Source organism: Monopterus albus, unplaced genomic scaffold, assembly GCF_001952655.1.
Source record: "Monopterus albus unplaced genomic scaffold, M_albus_1.0 scaffold176.1, whole genome shotgun sequence".
Taxonomy (NCBI): Eukaryota; Metazoa; Chordata; class Actinopteri; order Synbranchiformes; family Synbranchidae; genus Monopterus; species Monopterus albus.
Window position 1 is genome coordinate 234451 of NW_018128056.1, and position 20383 is coordinate 254833.

Here is a 20383-nt window from a genome sequence, read left to right on the forward strand (position 1 = left end):
AAAGTTGCTTTTCTGCTGCTGTCCCAGAGACCCACTATTAAGCGAAGCTTTAGGCTAAAGATACGTGTTTTTATGTGTATATCTAGTTATATATGCATATTCCTAAAGATATGCACATATATTTATGTGTATACAGCCTATATATGTATAGACTGTCAGTTGGTTTCTTGTTAAAGTTTGTATCTCCTAAAATGTGTTATAAACATTGTGTGGTTGGATTTTGATAAGTGTTTAGAGTAAAAAAAAACAAAAAAAAACACGTTAGTTAAAACCAATCAAACAATTTTAAAATGTTAAAATAGGGTAGAGGATACAAAGTTTTTTTTTCAAGATACCAACAGTAGTCTGCATATCACCTATCATCTGAGCTGCATTTATTTATAGCTATTGTATGAAAAATGAAGGCAGTGTCCTCTTTTTGTAGTGGCCCTCCAGAGTAGAAGGCAGTATTTCCAGTGGGTCATCATGACCAGAAGCAGAGCAAGGACAACACTGGTCTGAAAATGGTGGCAGACACACAAGTCGAATTAACTGATCCTGACAAAGGCACCAACAATACACAGATGTAGTCATCTATTTTTAAAAAAAAAATACACACATCAAATACAATATACTGCCTTGCAAAGAGGTCATAGGAAACAAAAAGTGGGTTAATATCAGAAAGTTGCAAGTTGTACAATTACAGTGAAACTGTACATATGGAAAACAGAGTATATTTCATCTGCCCACATCTGTTGACCTCCCTTAGGAATGTTAAAAGGGATCATTTCTCTGTTGGTAAACGTAGGCAGGACTTGAGAGAATGCATCTGGCACTGGAAGTTGCAAAAAACACCTATTCATCAAGTGTTTGCAGGAGGCAGTAGATTAACACAATCCCCCTCACTAGCGAGTTGAATAAGACAGAGGGAACAAGCTGAACAATAGTTGGTGAATAGCGAGCGTTAGACGAGACTCAGGATTAGCACCAACTTCAGAGGTTTTTGAACTGCATGTCTCCGAGCACAGAAGGCGGGGCTGTGTGTTTCTGACACTGAGAAGTGAGATAATGATAATGGTGATAATGTGCAGGTGAATCTGAGACATGGATCAGCCTAAGGGGAGCAGAAGCACTGACTCAGACCATCCATAGCCTCTGTTGTCTGCCAAACAAATGAGGTGACTAGGGCCAAAATGTATTTCAATAGGCTTTCAGAGCTTGGAACTGCAATGTGTATATGCACCATTTATCTTGCTAGCAACCTGCACAGTTTAAAACGAATTGTCTTGCTTACAGATAATAGGCTATTTCTAATACAAAAATTACAAGTGCTTGGGTACCTGTGTGCACTGTTCAATTCCTTATACTATATTATTGGGCCCAAACATTTAAAGGTTGTATTCAATTGCCTCAAATCTTTTTATTTTTCTGTAAATCTATTAAAGTACTATTGGGCCCAGGTCTACATACAAATTGTCAGGGGTTAAACTGGGAGCAAGCGGCACAGAAACCAGCAGCTGACCAACACACAGTGACTCATCACATTTTATTTGGTTCATAGAGACAGAAAGCGTTTTTTTTTTGTTTTTTTTTTTTTTTATATGGTGAGTTGAGCAAGCCCACCTCTTCTGATTATGGTAGAACGAATCCCAATTTAACCCCTGGATTTACATTCATGTGAATATGATAACATACTCTATAATAAAGACAAGTGAAAAGAAAAAAGTTGCAAGGCTTCATGCAGTGCTACCTCATGAGATTTACAGATTCTACTGTTGAGAGAAGAAAATATTTAAGCATTATTAATCACTGTGCAGAGGTTTTTCATGACTCTACCGGTCATAAAGTGAATGTATCCATCTTATTTAAAAATACAAAAGCTGTGATCTTCATGTACATGTGTCACATAGAGTAAATATGAGAAGCTAATGTTTGCAACGTGGTCAGTATTCTCATTTGCCTTTTTGTCTCTGTGCTGTAGATTTCTTTAAAACTTAATCTCTAACACTTCAACTGCGTTTGTTACTGATAGAAAGATGCGTGACTGAAGACATGAGCACGTGAGTCTACGAAAACACAGACACTAATGATTGTAATCTGATAGTACTTACAAGCTTACATGCAGTTAATGGTTAGAGATGAGACAGAGAAGCGAAAACAATAAATACATTGTATAAAACATAATTTCATATCAATATATTAAAATACTATTTAAAATAATATCTTAGACAATATTGCAATATGAAATTGACAGATAAATAGTTGGTAAGCCTACACAGAGAAATATATATATTTACGTATCTGTGTCCTTCATAGTTTGCTGTTTTGACTTAAATGATTTAAAGTTTCCAGATTTCCCCCAGCGGATAGCAGTACAATTCAGAGAGCATGTTTTTTTTTTCCAACAATGATAACAATGAACTTACAGTACACAGTCCCATAATAAAGATATACATACTGAATACAATATAAATGTCAAGACAGAAAAATAGAAAAATATCAATAGAAACAAAAGTCAAATACATATCAGAGAAAGTATACAGAGCAAAGTGTACTTACGAGTCTTTGTGGTTCTTGCTGTTGTTGCTGGAGCTTGTTTTGGCTCTCATTATTGGTATATTGGCTGTATAACTGTATTTTAGCTTTTTTTTTTTTTTTTCTAGACCTGGCACACACACACACACACACACACACACACACACACTCGCTTCCAAATGCAGCCACACAGACACAAAGTTAAACACATCTGCAAATACAGACACATGCAATGGCACGCATGCCTGCACAGGTGCAGGTGTGTACACACACAGCTCACATGATCGTGCAGCATTTGCAGATCTGTTTCTTCTCCTTGTCTCCCCCCTCCCCGCCTCCGTTTGCCTTTTCTTTATCCACCATGCTCCCATTGGGTGGAGCCTGCTCGTCTGTGGCAGCCTCTCCTCCTGCTTTCCCCTCCCCATCCTCTATAACAACAAACTCAGCCTTAACGTTGCCATCCACCCCTTCCATTCCCAGGGCCGTGCGGGTCTCCTGCTCCTCTTCTACGGTCTTATAGCCCATGAACACCAGGGTGACGGGGTTGTCTGCACTAGCTTTGTCAGGACTGGGACCCAGCAGTTTGGCCTCGATCCCTGTCACCTCCCTCTTGGGGGTCTGACCAGAGGTCTGCAGTACTCCGTTTTCACCTATAGGGGGCACCAGAGTATCATTGAGAGGGTAGGAGGGTGCAAAAGCAAAGAGGGTGGTCAGGGTAAGTCAGAGAGACAAAGGCAGGGAGGAAATATTGTTTTAATGACCTCCGGCGGAGAGAAACATTTTAATAGAGCAAATGAAGAGGACTTATAAGCTCACTTTCTCTTTTTGACACAGTTGTTCAGGCTGTGTTAGCATGGTTTTCTTCACGATCATACTGTGTTGCCATGGTTACCAAACTTACCTCCATTTTCTTTGGCTACACCCTTATTGGCTGGCATGCCTGTCTCCAATTCTTCAATCTCTTGCTCCAGCCTGACTCAGGAACACACACACACACACACAAAGTTATCCACATTACTATGTAACTCATTTACTCACAACATTATACCAATGGCGAGCAATACTTTTCTATAGAGGACAACATCAGAAATCTGACACAGCGTCAGGGGCCCCACCCATGCAGTTAAAAAAATCCCTTGAGTGCTTTGAAATGGGAGATATGAGGTTCTACGTGTAATATCTGTTTACAAGAACAAGTCAAGCAGAATGTGATTACTCAGTTGATTACACCAAAAGTGTGTGAGCCACTACGCTTCCTGTAATCCTGTTTTGCCAACATACTCATTCATGGAAATACATTTTTTTGAACAAAAAACATGTAGAGAATACATATACAAGGGTATTTAGAGGTACAGTTAATCCTGCTACAGTCACTTAGTTGCTGGACTTTAAGTGTCATTTTCCAACCCACTCATTTTAAGATAAACATTTCAAAAAATATTAGAATGCACAAAAAATACAATTTGCTGGGTTTTGTCACTCCAACATGTGCAAACTGGGATCAGGTTTTGTTTATCAGGTTCAAACACCACATAAATAAGTAAACTTCAATGTTTAGGTGGTCAAAATATCTAATTGAAGCTGCACGTCTTGAGATTTGTCTCAGTCTGGATACTTACTTCACTTGTAATGTAACACATAAGCTTCACATGCCATCAAAAGCAAAATCAGCCCTGTTAGCTGATTCTGGCAGCAGTATAAAACATAACTGCAGAAATTAGGCACCTCTGTCTTCAGTGTTTCTAATGTGAGACAGGAGTTCTGCTCAAGCTGTTGCTTAAAGAGAGAATACAGTTGCTTTCTTACAGGTTTCTACTATAGCATAAATAATGCACCACCAAAGAGCACATGTATGCATGCCTACATTTTCACCATATTAACCACACATATTTGACTAGGCTAACCTGAAGATGACTTGCTCCAGAAGTTTGGTCTTCACTTCATCCTCCTGCAGACGCTTCTGAGTCTCCTCTTCCGCTGGAGCTCCATCTAACAACCAGCGTTCCCTCAGAGCCTTCGACTGCAAGCGGCCATAAACAGATGATAATATAGATGTGCTTATATCATCAGGAGCAGTTGATTAAGTCATTAGCAGAATTTCATTCTCTCACAGTGTTATCAGTCATTCTCACTTGTACATCAGTGTAATTTCTTTCAAAAGAGTAACACTTTAATCTACATGTATCAGTGAGTGTGTCCAGCACTTCTCTGCTGAATGTGGCCACTCACTGATTCTGTCAAACACTTCAACTGCTGCCAACTTGTTGTTGCCAAGTGGACTATGGCTCTAAGCCAAAGCGTCAAGGCTTCTGGTGTTAAACTGAAAAAAGCCAAACTATGATATAATTACGCTCAACTGGACATGGTACTGAAAGCATAGATAAGCCACTGAGTAATAAAAACAAACTAGCTCTAATCTTAAGCCATATCAAACATTTCCTGGAACTTGACAATGACTCTAAGAATATCTTTTGGACACATTACAAGCAAAGACTGACTGATTGTAAACTGTTAGCTTCTTATAATTACTGTAGATAAAGTGAATTCTAGGAGAAAATGATTAAATATCTCCACATATTAATTAAAACAAACAACATGGGAATACAATGTAGATGCCTGGTTCCAAAGTGGATTTTTTTCACTTTCTTATTCTCTTACTTTGCACTTCTTTATCTCTTTTTCCAATAAATGTGTAATTCCTCTATCAGGTTCCAAACAGCCCTGTTATCCTTATCTTTACTCCCCATTCCCTCCTGTAGATAGGCTGAAAGCAAATACTTGGCATGCTTTGACATAAATATAACAGTGTGTCTTACTCGCAGCTGTTAGACTATGCAGTGAAAGACATCCCTGCCATATGAAAATGTGTGAGAGAAAGCACTTGTTTTCATGAGCTGGACCAAAAATCTGGACCGGTGCTGGTGAATTCCTCTCCTGTGATGCAACAAATTTTGACAGAAAAACTTCCTCCTATTTTGTTCTTCTCTGACTCAACCCCCACCCCTGTCTCCCTCTTGTATGCATTTCTATCCCACATCAAGTTCATAACCTTAAAAAGGTTGTAAATGTCACGGTGTATCTCTCTCAGTTTCTATTTGTGTTTATCTGCTACAGTGCCTGTTGTTGTGTTTCAACCCTTAACATTCTCCATTGAGTAATTTAGCTCCAGAGCAGCAGAAACTCACACGGTGTAATTCAACACTCTTCATACCCCAGCCCAGCACGGTCTCTTGGGCACTGAATCTAACACAGCTGTCTACTCTCGCAATCGTGCTCACTCTCTCGCCACACCCTACTACACCAATGCCTGACATCACTTTATGTTCTTACTAATGTGTGCACGTTTGCGTGCGCGCGTGCGCACACACAGACACACACACACACAGACACAGGCCTGCACAGATAGTTATAAAGCTGGAGGGCCGAAGTTATGTCTCTCTCTCTCTCCATTGTTTTTTGGAGTGAAAACTGCTAACACTGCAGACAAAGGGTGGAAATGTGATACAGACACACACACACACACACACACACACACACACACACACACACACACACACACACACACCCACACACACTCTACACATCCAAATGTTCTGAACAGCTGGAGTGCGATGATGTGACATTCCAAAACTCTTTTTTTAAAAGAAAGTTTATTCAGTACATATAAATCTTATCATTTTGTCAACCGCCACACTTAAAATGCATTTCAAAAAGTTTTTAAGAAGCTGTTTCCCCCTGTTTCCAGTGGTTGTGCTAACCTGCTGCTGGCTCCAGGTACAGATATGAGAGTGGTATAGATCTTATTAACTATCATTGAGAAAGCTAATAAGCATAATCTTAAAATGTCAAACCAACCCTTTAGCAACTTTTCACTCAAGTGTTTCATTTTGGAACATTGCTCCTCCTTATGTTCCACTATCAACTGTGTGTTTTAATGGTAATGGATAACACAGCAGCATGCCAACATTCAGATTGTAATTAAAGGGCTTGCTGACTGCTACTCACAAAAATCATATCTGCCATGCTAATTAAAAACAGAACTCCAATTAATGCTTTCTGTGTTATTACCTCATCATACCTACTGTGCGAGTGTGAATCTGTGTGTACATACTATCCTGTATTAGTGTGACTGCATTTAAAACTGTGGTGTGTAAACTGAAACATGTATTGTGTTTTCTACATGAACACTGTGTCTGGAAAAGAAATATTTGGTGTGGTTTGCACAAAATGCTCCTGTCCACCATGATTACACTTCCCCTCTGTGTGTCTGTGTGTCAGACGAAAGCGGGGTGCGGTGGGTGTAAGAACTGTTTCCTGTTGGTGGGAGTGGGACAAAAATCTGTTTCCTCTGCCAAAGTCCTCTGCATTGTCTGAGGCTTCTGTGTTGTTTTATGAAGCAACACACACAAAAACAATCACACACACACAAACACACATACAGATACACACTTAAAAAGGTTTGCTCTGAAAATAGAAGAAGTGGCACATGTAAGGGCACCGGCATAGGTCAGAGGCGCTTTTGCCGCCAACGCACATGTCTGCGCAGGCGCATATACGCTCCATGACCTTCGCTCTTATCTGCGACCTCCTGAATTGTCCAGGGCTGAAATAGCTTTGATAGCACTGACACATACACCGACAAAAGCCTCGGCTCTGATATAACAAGTGTGTGTCCGCATGCATGCAGATTTGACTGTGTGTTTTAGGGAGCGTGTATAAACAGTATGTGGAGGAGGTGCTGGTGTTATCGCTGCCCATTCTTAACATTCCGTGACAGCAACACTAAGGGAGGATCTCGTTCTGTTGGGCTGATATTTTTGAAAGGAACCACTGAGTTTAATATTATTGTGTGCTTGTTGAACACCGCTCACTTGGAGGGCATGGCTTCTGAAAACACAGGACCATCGGCTTGTTTTTAACTATGGTAAGGGTTAGGGAGAGTCTTGAACTGGTTCAGTTTTATTCATTAACACATTAACCTTCTGTAAAAAAAAGAAAAACCTGGGGGTGATATTTGACAATGGTGTAAAATCTGAGAATCTAACTCATTAACTCAGTGGTGAAAGCAAGCTCTTTTCTAAAATGAAACCATTTCTCTCTTTTCATGAAAAGGCAGTTCATGTTTTTCAGTTCTCATTTAGATTACTGCAGTGCTTATATGTTTTATGTTATATTGTTTATATATTTAATTGTGAAGTACTTTGGTCAACATGCTGTTGTTTTTTAAATTACTATATAAATACATTTTGACATGATTTAATTTGATTAATGTTATAGTCAGCCCTGTAATAGACCAGCAACCTGTCTAGGCTGTACATCACCTCTCGTCCAATGTCAGCCGGAAGTAAACTCAAAGTACAAATAGAGCATGTACACAATGCCTATGTACGTGGAAGTGAGTATGCGTTATACCTTGAGATGCTGCAGTTGCCGTCGGTCATCATCCAGCTGCCTCCTCTTGTTTTCAATCTCTGTCTGCTTCTTCCTTTTCTCCTGTAACCACACATAAACATTTTGATTTCTCTGTATTCATGCCACATCCAAAGCAGACACAGTACTAAGTGTTTCTGTTGTAGTATGGCATCAATAAGGCTGGGTACTAAAGGTATTACTAGAGCTCAGGAGGCCATCAATGTCAAAGCATCTTGAATAATACCCAGGCTGAGTCTTTAATGTGAGTGCTGATGATTTATGTGCACTGTGTGTAAGTCAATGTCATTACACATGCAAGACAAAGACAGAAAGAGACAGATTATGGTGTACAGTTGCAGTATGTGCTGTATATTCATAGGCATATTTTATCCCAATCAAAATTCTAGTGAATTTCAGGACATTGTTTGAAATGTTGATGAGGAATCAAAGTGATTTTGAAGATGGCGCTGCTGTCCTACCATTGATATTAACACTTAATCAACAAGTTAATTATTACATTCATTTAGTACCTTTTACACAAGCCTTTAGTGTTGAGAAATGTTTTAAAGATTCCACATTTCAGGATGTTCAGATAAATTACTGAATGGCCGTGCAATATCTGTCAGTTATTGGGTTGTGAATCTAACGTGTTTGAGCCGCTGTCTGCCACAAGTTGTAAAGAGTTGGTAAAGAAATCTGCTTCTAATTTGAAATATCACAATATAGATAACTGTCCTAGACAAAGAACTAGATAAATAATACAGAAAAAGAAGATAAAACGGGCTGAAGGATAAAAGCCCAAGAGACACACAAAGACTGACAGAAAAAGGCAGCTGTAGCTTTTGCATTAGCTTTCCATGTCCTGTAATAGGAAAAGGAGATGGGATCTAAAAGGTTGAGTCATTAAGGCAGGCGGTCAGATCCTGACAAGAAGCAATGATTTGTTCTTTCTACAGCCATCAGTGTGCCCTGATGTGCACTCTCGCTCTGGGTGTGTGTTTGGTGGGTATAGAAATAACTTACAGCGATGGCCTGGAGTCTCTCCTCTTGTGACACCTCAGCCATCCTGATAGAGAGAGACGGATTGAGAGAGAGGCAGAGACAGAGTTACATCCACACATGACATTACACATTAGAAACTGTCACAACCAACTTTCCTTGACTGTAGCATTCACTCACTAGCCATTCACCTTCCAAAGAGTTTCCAGTGACTGAGGTTAAATATCTGTCTCTTTGGACTAAATCAGTGTCTCTTTCCAGTCGGGAAGAGTCAGTGAAAGTATGGTAATGTGTTAGCAGGGTGCTGCTGGAGATTCCTGCTCTAATAGGTTCCAGACCAGAGCACCAGGATGGAGGACGGAGCTGAAGCCCAGGGGGAAGGACTGTGACTGCTTGTTGACTGAGATGGGACAAAGCTCACACTGTCATGCTCCCAAAAAAAAGTCCAAGATCTTTATCTCGTCTGAGCAGAAAACTGATGATCCCAAGTTAAACATCAGTCATAAAAAGGGAAGAAAAATATTTAGATATTAAAGATTATTTTAGCTGAATATATAAAATACTAAGAGGGATGCTGACCAATTCAGAGTTGGGTTGTGTGAGGATGTAAATAGAAAGGCTTGACTTTTATTTTAATTTTGAAGGAGGACATTTACAACTGAAGTAACAGTCTTCAACAATGAGAATTGTTTGTGTTTAACTGGATGCTGTGAGCGTAACACACTGTATGCCCTCCTCTCCCCACTGAACATGAAATGCATTAGCTGACAAAAATATTTTTCATTGCCATTTTTAGTTACACTAGATGTTTTATTTTCATCAGTATAAGTGTGCTGACACTTAAAAAAGTTATTTTCACCTTTTTTACTTCAACTCGTATTCTGTGCTTGAACAAAACTCAATCTGCACAAATTCTTATGCTGATATCAACATTACAGCTAAAACATTTAGTTGATTAATCTATTAGTTGACTGTTGATATTTGTTTTCAAGCCCAAATGTTAAACATTTTCTAATTTTAGCTTCTTTAAATCACTGTAAACTGATTATCTTTGGGTTTTGGACTGTCCGTTGGGCAAAACAAGGTACTCTTGGAATTTGTGATGGGCATTTTTCACTATTTGCTTATGTTTAAACAAAACAATTAGTTATTCTAGAATAAAAAATGCTGATTAATCAGTAATGACTATAATTGCAGTCCTTATAACAATGTTTTTTGACTTTGGAAAACGTTTCAAAATAGGGATGACCTGTCCCTGTCGCCGCATATAATTACATCTTTACACAGATATAATAACAAGAACCTGTGGAAACCTTATAGTCTTGTTTGGATGACAAGCAACATGTCCATTAAATTAAGGCACTTACTCTGTATAAATTGAATGACTTATAAACTCCCAGAGGTGGAGAGAATGTCTCCAGTTGCTTATGAGTGTATAAAAATAGCTTACAAAAAGATTCAGGACAGTGTATGTGGCAAAAAAGTATCCACAAATTCTTAGCAGCAGTTCTTTTCTAGCCCAAACCAAAACTGTATCACAACACATGGTCCAAACTAAACTCTTACAAAAGAACTATAACAAAGCATGTCTATATCATTGTGCACCCACCCCTCTCCAGTGTCAATAAAACTGTTAATACTGTTTGATTGTGTCACTCATTCTGATGGGAAGCCACTGTTACCATTTGATTTTGCTTACATAATTTCCCAGCTAAGCACTTACAAAGCCTGGACTGTGAGAGAAAACTGCGCATATGAATAGATCACATCCCTCCTAACTTGCCTTTGCTGCAGGGGTGGTCTGATTGCTACACTTTTTATATCCCACATAAAGGCATACAATGAAACAACAGTGGCCCTTCTCAAAACATAAAGATTCATATGTTTTCTTTTATGCTTGTTGGCTCACTGTCCAATAAATGAGGTCGTAGGCCTTCAGAAAACCTCAAGGAAGGACAAGGACATACTGTAGCATGCAGGGTTCACATGCACATTTCTTGCTTTTGTACATGTGCACACACCATGCTGCTCTCAGCCCTATCGCCAACCCATGTGTCCATCACATGGAGAACTTTTACAGAAAAAGTAAAACTGCAATCATCTGATCAGCCCACCAAGTACTTACAAACACACACATGCTGTCTAGACACATTCTTTTAAATTTTTGCCTTTCCCACTGATCCAGCACAAACAGGAAAAAGGAAAATACATCTAGAGGTGCACTGGGTAAAATCAGCCTGAATAAGAGAAGCCAGTCAAAAATAACGTATAGCTTGTCTAACATCAGTAACTAAATACGGCTCAAATTTTAAAAGTGCATCATGTTCTATCTTAATTCTATTTGTTTTTGTTGTGCGTAGAGTGTTTCCTCTCTAAATCTCTTTCCCGTCCCAGCCCTCAGGTTACAGTGGAAGCAGAGCAGTTGGCTAACTGAGCTTCTGAGACGTCAGTTTATCAGTGGTATGAGAGAGCTCTGGAAGCACTGGCTGAACTCTGTTATTAAATGACTGGCCGGTGTATGTATCAGTGCTATCAACGCTATTTCAATTGTAGCTTTGGTGCTACAGAAGTTAAATACCCGCTACATTTAACACAGTCGCAATGACAAATAGAAACAACACTTGCTATCAGTGGGACATTGCTGTGGGAGTCTGGTAGCTGAGATCAAGACTATCAAGTTCATGCTAAAGTTAACAGCAGATATCCACTGGACTAGCTAGGGGATAAGTGTTCACATTTTCCCAATTGTCCCACTATTAAAACCAAAATTTTAATACTAGACATACTTCTCTAACTTCTAGACAACAGCTGTGATGAATTTTTAAAATGTATTGGAAAAAAAGACGTCCACCTTGTTGGAACACCGTGGCCCTTTGTCCTGATGCCTCTCTCATAAATTATGGACAAACAGGGATAAAAGCAAGCAGACACATTGCATCTTTAGAGCACAGCTAGAATAGTAATTACATTTTATGATCAAGAAAAGAAGACCTCCAGGGGAGGGCGGCGCTCACTCCCAGACTCACCAAGACAGATGTATTAAGACAGATAATTACAGAACCAGATCAACAATATCAGTTAGACAGGACTGAGAGAGGAAGTGTTCTTAGCCTGCAAACTTAGAAACAACGTACTAGAGATGTTTTTGACATGTTAAGTCAGGTGCATGGCAGCAGTCAGGGAACTCCCGACCTGCTCTATTCCCTATTGAGTGCACTGCTGCTGTAGGGTTTCCAGGAACACATTAACTGTCTGCATAGAGCACCAACATCCTCTTCTAATAGCATTGTGGTCATGGCCCTCTGGTACCAGCAATCACCTGACACACTCTCCGTCTGCACTGAAACACCCTAAAAGTGATTACCTTAATGTCTATGGAGCTAAATGAATAATAATCCTGCTGAGCATCTTTCTTTAGCGGTATCGTGTTGAGCTAAAGTCCAACCTGGATTTAAATCTGTCCTTTCCAAAGTGAGGAGAAATAGGTTTCTTTCTACCAAATTTCCAGGATGCCTCTAGATGGGCATGTGATAAGTAACCTTACTGTTTTTGGTTACTTATCACATCCACCTCTGTTCAAAAATCCTGACAAAAGCATCAATTTTGGAACCTTTTATATGTTTTTGTTTATACAGCCAATAAAACACGTATTCATTTTATGTTACACAGTCTGGTAGTAAAAAGCTCTGCAGGTACATGCTGTACTAATCTGTACAAGAGACTATTCACACTGTGGGACTCTGGGACAGCCATGGGCCGTCCGTCAGTGTGTCTGTCTGTCAGCAGTGGTGGCTGATTACACCAGGTCTCACTGCCACTAATCTGAGATTATCTTAAACAAACACCACAACAACCTGAAAATGGACACTGCGACACTGATTGTGATGTCCCCCTCCCACACTCACATGTACTCACAGATTTTAATAGCTTGTTTTATAGCATCTGTGCTTCATTAGATAGTAAACACTTCAATGTACCTACAACATTACAACCATATAGGATTTCCCTTTGCTTGAAAAAAGGACATTAATAAAAACATGACAAAAGGAGTCAAACTGTATTAACATCCACTAGACCAGTTATTAAATGAAACTGACGGTATAAAGATAAGTCTTAACATATTCTATATTTTTCTTAATATCATCAAATTCCATGAAAAAATCAAAACCAACAATCAATTCTACTAGCAAGGATTGTTTGAGTAGTTTCAGCATGATATATCTTATTTTCTCAGCCAATGACCTGCATTATTACCCAAAAACTATTAAAATATATCAAGTAGCTACATGGTCACACTGGGTGATATGTTCCTTGTCAAGCATATATTTATGCTTAGTAAAGACTGGGCCTGACTCAAAAGTCACAGACAGTGTGAGGAAGACTAACACGTACTTGGCTTAGTTCTTTTGTACATGAAGAGTTGCTGGAGGCCTTTTGACCAATTAGAGACTTTCTTGTTAACCAATCAGAAACCACAGAGGTGATCAGTGTGAGCGAGAGGTCTGTTATCAAGCAAAAGAAGTGGAGGAGACACAAGCGCAAGAAAACTGAAAGAGACCGAGGGTTAATTTGCTCGCTAATGGCATGTGGCAGCTGCATTTTGCAGAAAGGTTAGAACAAATAAATTTGAAAAGTGCCTCTAATGGTTTCAATTATACAGTACTGGCATACATATTCTAACTTCTCACCTTCTGAAAATGACGTGTGTTTACTAAGGTGTTAATTTATAATAAGAACCTTTTAGCTAATAGCATGAAGCCAAAATAAAACTCTCCAGCGCACATACAAACACATTCACAAAAACCAACTCCTGTGTGGATAGTAGATGAAATGGAAAAGCAGAAAAGTGAGAAAATAGATGCTAAGAAAAAAAATTCAATGACTAATTACTACACTTACCATCAGCTACTCTTTAAAGCTGGAATGATCCCAGACATGACCAAGATCATTTTTGGCTGTTCTTAAATGAAAAAGCACGTACAGAGACACACAATCATACACGGTCTCGCACAAAAATATTTCCCTCTTCAGAAAGAATGATGGTGTCAAAATGACTCTTGAGCCTAATGACCCAAGCCCTGCATAAGAGACAGTGAAAGAGGAAACTAATCTAAAATCGCCTTCATGCTGACTACATTGGAGTGCCACTTCTTTCTCCTTCTCTCTACTCCCCACTTCCACAACTTCCTTCCTTCCTTCAAGCCAAAAGAGCACAGGGACAACAATACTCCTCCCTGCCTTTCTGCCCTGAACACACACACACACACACACACACCCCAGGTATCCAAACACACCAAGACTTCTCCACCCCTGCATCCTTCTACAACATCCATTCCGCTACACATAAACAGTACTGTGCCAAAAAAAGGAAGAAGGGTGTCAGCTGAGATCACATGTTAATATTCCAGGGGCCAGAGGGTAAAACATCTTTCCCCCTGAGGTCATCCATAAATAATAGCCCAGTCAGTACAGAAGAGAGGGAAACACTGTGTAACTTTAATGTCAGAAGAACAAATGGGAAGCGAAACGCAAGGCGACACGTGGGGTGAAAGGGTCAGCTCTGATGTCGTACTTGTCCCGCTGTCAGTAGCCCAAGACAAGTTAATGAACTTAGATATTGTTCTGGAACTTGCAGCAGATGGAATAAACAAGGTCAAAATATCCCGACTTTTACTGCAACATTATTACATTTCCAAGTATCAGTCAAGCTCCAAAAAAATGCCAGATCATAGACTATAATGGCACTAAATGGTGTCTTTTCATTAGACCCTCCCGGCCTCATTACTATCCACTATCCAAAAAATTTCTACTTTTCAAGTCCAAGCTGGTGAGATCATTAGGATTATCTTCTCTGACTTGACAAATCTCCTCCAAAGAACAGATGATAGTGTACAACATGATAAACATGATACTGACTGGTGCTGTCTGTGACTACTGAATTGTATTAGATGTGTCAAATCAAAGAAAAACCTCCTGAAAGTCAGCATCCTGTATATTTCCTATTTAGACAGAAAGGTGTGGGAGCACTTAGTGTGAAGCATAATGACAAAGTCCACATTTTGGCCAAGCATCATCCAAACGTGACCTGAAAATATATGTCTGCCTTTAGCTACTTTCTTATCACTTACTAACATGCCTAAACATTTTCATCTCAGTGTCACATGCCTCACAAACCTCATTCTTGTTCTGCCTCTTTACCAAGTGTCTCTTTTTCCTGGATGCCCACATTTCTTTACATAACCATACTCCATCTTTATAACTTCCACAACAATAAACACTGTAAATCTTTTGAGATCTGCTGAGTAAAAATGTTAGGAGAATTTAATTCGAATGAACAAAGAACAGGGCAGTGTCTCTGATCACTGACTTTTACCTCAGTCGGCATCTTTTTGGAAAAACATTGTAAAAGCATTAACATCACCACGACCTGCAGACTGCATCGCTTTTATGTTTTCAGTCAATTTCCATAGTGTACTTTTTTCTGTGTCCTGCTGTGCCAAAAAAGGCACACATTATTGGAGCAACCTCTCAACGTTAACACTGAAACCATTAGGTGAAAAAGGGGCCTCTCCTTATGGCAGGGTCCCAGTCTCCACTTAAGGATGTCAAGAAGCTCAGGCAAATGTCTATGCTAAGTATGTCTGTCCAATATCAGCCTGTCCAACATCTTCTGGGATTATAAAAAACCAGTTTCACTCACAAGTCCTCATATTATTCTCCTTCTAACCCTTAAACCAAATGTCCATGTGTTAATCTCTGTGGAGGGATGGTCCTACTGTGCTGCTAATCAATAGTTCTTTTGATATCATGTTTGCAACAACTCTGATGATCATCATATGAGTGTGAGGGCAGGGTGAATACACACACACGAACTGCCAAGCACATTTCCCTCCGAGATTAAAATGACAGTGGTTAAAAAAGACATTTTATTAGAAGACAGAGTGAAAAAACAAATCCTCTCTTCCCTTATCTGTCATGGCAAAGCAGCAAGGAGGGTGGTTTGTAATGAGCAAAAAGAAGAAGTGACTATGCAGGAAAGAAAGAGGAGGCAGAGATTAATAGAAAGAGAAAACATGGAGACAGACGGGGCAAGGTGGATTGCATCACATTATCTAATAATATCTCACATCTGCCCAGATGTTCCTCCTTATCACTCTGTAGGCTTGCTGAGCAAGCCTTCACTTCCCCTTCCTTTTACTTTACAATACGATCGCTCAGCACAAAAGACCGTAAGGGCTTCTGCATGTCATTCATTTTCCATGAGCAGCTTACTGCTCTGATTTTATAACCACTGCATAAATTGATTTCTAATTGACAGCAAGGTCAGCGAGGGTAATTATCCATCCCTGTCCATCGCCGATCACTCACAGGATATGGATGTGAGAGACCTGCTCTTCTCTTGAAATGATGCCGTGCCAATGAAAAGCTAATAAATTGTGATTATCCAAAAACAGAGGTGGTGTTCTGTTAAAATTCTAATATTAGGCCCATTACTTTCATTCTTAATGTAGAAGTTACCTGTAGCATCTTCATTAAACTTAACTGATTGTTTTGGTGACTTGGGGGCAGTGGATACAAAATGTAAACACAACACTGACATACTAATACTTTTTAATATGACCAACATGTTAGCAAACATTTGTTTATTTACTAATTCAGTACATACAAAGCAACTTTACTCTTATATCACCTCTGTTTCTGGTCTCCGCCAACGCCTATAAGGGAAATTCCTGGCTTACATTTGCTAAATGTTCCACTATGTGCACCAGTTAGTCGATAAATTTGTCCGTCAGTCCATCGAGCAACCCCCCTTTCACATACAAGCTTTACACTGGTTGTAGCTGCCTTGATGATGTGCAGACTACGTGTGTAAGTGAGAACTGGCGAATAGTGATGGATTTGTGACACAGCAGCTTTTTAGTTTAAATATCAGCAGCAATGCAATGTCATGGGTGTCCGCTGCCTTTTTAAGGGCAGTCGGTGAGTGTGCTCATTTTGGCAACTGTTCTGCATTTATACTCTAAGAAGCTGCTCAGTATGAACATTTTCTTCCAGTCCTGTGCACCAAGCATTTCTGTAACAAGTGTGACTGATTCATATTTCACCCCATTTTTCACTAGGAGTCCAAGATTAGGAATGAATGAGGTTCCGGTTACAAGCTCATTTCCCTTTTCTAAATTGGTGAAACAAGATCCAACCCAGTGCCCAGCCTGAAAGACACAGTCATCAACGCACAAGCAGACATGCTATCCATGTTTGTGGGTCTCTTAACCAACTAAAACACATACAAATCTGCACATACTGAATGCAAACCAGCATAGACACACACAGTCATACATACAAAAACAGACAGACTGTACACAGCTGTCCAGAGCCATTATGTCTAATGATGATTGTGGTGGATAAGACAACCGCTGTCAACTCCGCTGCGAGTTGCTGACACAACACAGAGCAGCCAACCAGATATAGCCCGTCAGCTCACACAGACAGGCTGAGGCCTATGGTGGACTTGTCTCGCTCATATAATAAAATGACAGAACAGAATAAAACAGTGCCAGAGACCTGACACTGTTGCTGTAATTCTTCTTCTACCTCTTCTGGTATTGTACCAGACAGAAAGTCCCCATTAATGGTCTTTATTCTCAAAAAATCTCTTTCAATATGATTCTTTTAATGCAGATACTTCCTATATTTTACTATTATTAATTTGCTTTAAGCCATGAGTGCAAAGATCTGCATTTTATTTTGTATTTTGTAATAACCACTGACAAATTTCCACTACTTTGAACAATAAAGACTAATGTACATCGGCTAACAGGAACCTAGAGCGCTGTGATTTGTATCTGTATTTTCTTAGGCTGTTTCCTTCATCATGTCTTGCGTCACAATTCATGATGAAAAATAAATTCTTTTGATTCTTTACTTGATTTAGAGTATGTTGAGAATATCGGTGACACGCCAGAATAAGGCAGCAGAGAGCTCAAAATGTTGCAGGAGCCGACACTTACTCATCTACTTGTTACACCAAAACATAATTCCTTGCACTTGTCTTTATTTTTCAAACACTGCCAGTTAAAATTAAGTCACACTGGCCCCTTTTCAAGAACAACACATTCACACCTGTGATGACATGACGAATGAATCACCTCATGATTAATAGTCACAAATAAAGAATGGCTTTCACTACACTGATTTCCCTGCAAATCAAACAGGTGTTGCCCTGGCTGTTTAGCTGAACAAAACAAAGAGTTAATGTCCTGTCTGTTCTTCAAGGACGCACATGAATTCCCTCAGAAATCTAATGGGTGTGTTATGTTTATAGACCCTATGCTATCATCGTGCACTTGCTGCTCAACAATGATTAGTCCACAACAGTCACGTAGGTTCACAGGGCAGATAAACAATGGACATAAGACCAAACAAAAACATACTTTGCCTATACCTGCTGTGATCAAACATAATTACAGAAACAGTAAGCGCCTATTAACGCAGATGGTCCGATTGATATTCTGCTATTCACAGACAAAAATAGCAACAGACCCATAATATAAACGCGGGGCTGTGACTTTCTAAGAGGATGGAGGAGCCAGAGGAGGAAACCTGAGCCGAATTTACTTCGAGCAAAACCTCGGACACTTAGAGCTGCAATGTCCCATTTTGTGCTTTTCTAAACCCAGCTGCCTGGTCCACTGCACAGTGGAAATTCCAGACCAGAGTATGTAATTGCCAAGGTTTATCAGCTCATGCGCGCCATGTTGGAGCAGACTGCTCACATCACAACACGCCAAAGAGTACCCTGTTCCTCCCCTCTCCTCTCCTCCACAGGCTGCAACCACTCAGCATCTCTCACCCATGCAGTGACGGCCGTGCACGGCTGGCGCCACTAGAAATTCATCGTCGAGGCAAAAAGAGACATCCTGAATCACTCTCCTCGCAAACAGATCGATATCACATGATGGATCATCACAGGCATTCGCGTAAACATGTCGTCCTGTTACACCTGTCGGCCTGGCTGCAACTGTACAGTAAAGCGGCCATAGGCGTGCAGCCTAATAAAAGATGTTGACATGCCGTAATAATGCAGCTTGTTTTCTAGAATTCCTCTCAAAAGCAGCGCCTGGTTCTACGGTGACTGGTTATTCTGAACGTGCATGTCCTTAAAGGGTGGTGCGCTTCTTGTGATGACGAGTTGCAGCCTCACATTAACGCATCAGTGTTTATAGTAAGATTTTCACCGCAACAGACGATTCCAACATTTTTCTTATTCGTCTCCACCTCTGTCATCCCTTGTGTCAAACGGTGCTGTCCGGGTGGAAGCTTAAATATGACACCGCTGCACAAAAACACCAAAAGCAGGTCAGCGACAAGAAAACACGGGGGCCACCACCCCACACTGTAAATCACGACTTACTCAGTATCAGATCACCGTCGCTTCCCGCCGCAAACGTCTTCCAAACAGGGTGTCTTCTTGTTTATTTCTGAGCGTCAATTCGGAACACTCTGACACCCCTTCCTCTCCTCCTCCTCCTCCTCCTCCTCTTCTTCAAGCCGGCACCCCTTATGTTATTGCTGAGGTGAGGCCGCGGGCAGCTTGCGCACACAGCCGGACAGTTAAGAAGACACTACGACAGACTTTGCTCTGCTCCCTTGGTGTAAACCTCATGAGCTGTGGGGCGTCGTCTGAAGCAGGTTGTAGCTGTGTATGGGTGAGAGAGAGTCAGAGAGCTATGTGGAGGGGAGTGCAGAGGGGGAAAGGATACGCCTCTCTGCCTTGCGGAGATAAAGGGGGCCCAGGCTGCGCGCGCTGACTGAGATATGGGTCCTCCTCTCCAAACGGGGCCCCTGCTGGCTCTCCTCCAGCCTTATCATATGACGCCCAAGGAACTAGGCTCTCTGCTTCGGGGGCTTCAGAAGAGCAGTATACGCGCAGCTTAAAACAGGAGATTTAATGCAGCTCTTTTGCTGGAGGAGAAAGGACTATTCTTCCAATTTTGCTTCCCCACTTCCCCATCTAGCGGTGAAAAGGCTCAATGGCAAGACTTCTCAAGATGTGATTTCATTCTGTTACATAAATAACCTCAGGCTCCGAGGCGGAATGGTTTAACAGCTTAAAGCAGTGAAGAGAAGGACATGGTCAAATATCTATGTGATATACATATCTATATATATTATCAAGTAAAAAAACCCCATAATAAATCAACCAAGCTGTACGAATCACAGTGAGAATACATGTACTTAAACTATTTTGCAGTCGCTTTTTGGCTGATTAATTTTTTTGTGAGCCAAATAATTTCAAACCTCCGTCCTCGGATAATGCAAGTGCGCGCAACATCCAGAGGGTGGCGCTGTTGTTGCAGACATGTTCATGTGTTCTTCCAATTTTCTTGTCTGAAAATCTTATGTTTGCCAATTCAACAACCTCTTAGCAGGGGATGAGGGAGAACTCCTACTGTAAGCC

At 40.4% G+C, this 20383-nt stretch overlaps 1 protein-coding gene across 2 annotated transcripts; it reads right to left on the minus strand.

Annotated features, from left to right (window-relative positions):
- Positions 1 to 126: 126 nt before the first annotated feature.
- On the minus strand, positions 127 to 19913 carry palm1b (paralemmin 1b). Of its 2 annotated transcripts, none has more exons than XM_020616631.1 (6): positions 19337 to 19913; positions 8950 to 8992; positions 7927 to 8007; positions 4419 to 4534; positions 3416 to 3486; positions 127 to 3164 (listed from the first exon to the last, which is right to left on the minus strand). In XM_020616631.1, the coding sequence occupies exons 2-6, from the start codon at positions 8989 to 8991 to the stop codon at positions 2791 to 2793; spliced, it is 684 nt and encodes a 227-aa protein (XP_020472287.1). In that variant the 5' UTR covers position 8992; positions 19337 to 19913; the 3' UTR covers positions 127 to 2790. The 2 variants fall into 2 exon arrangements, with proteins under 2 accessions (XP_020472287.1, XP_020472289.1); XM_020616633.1 differs by lacking the exon at positions 19337 to 19913 and adding an exon at positions 18776 to 19289.
- Between the last annotated feature and the right edge of the window lie 470 nt (positions 19914 to 20383).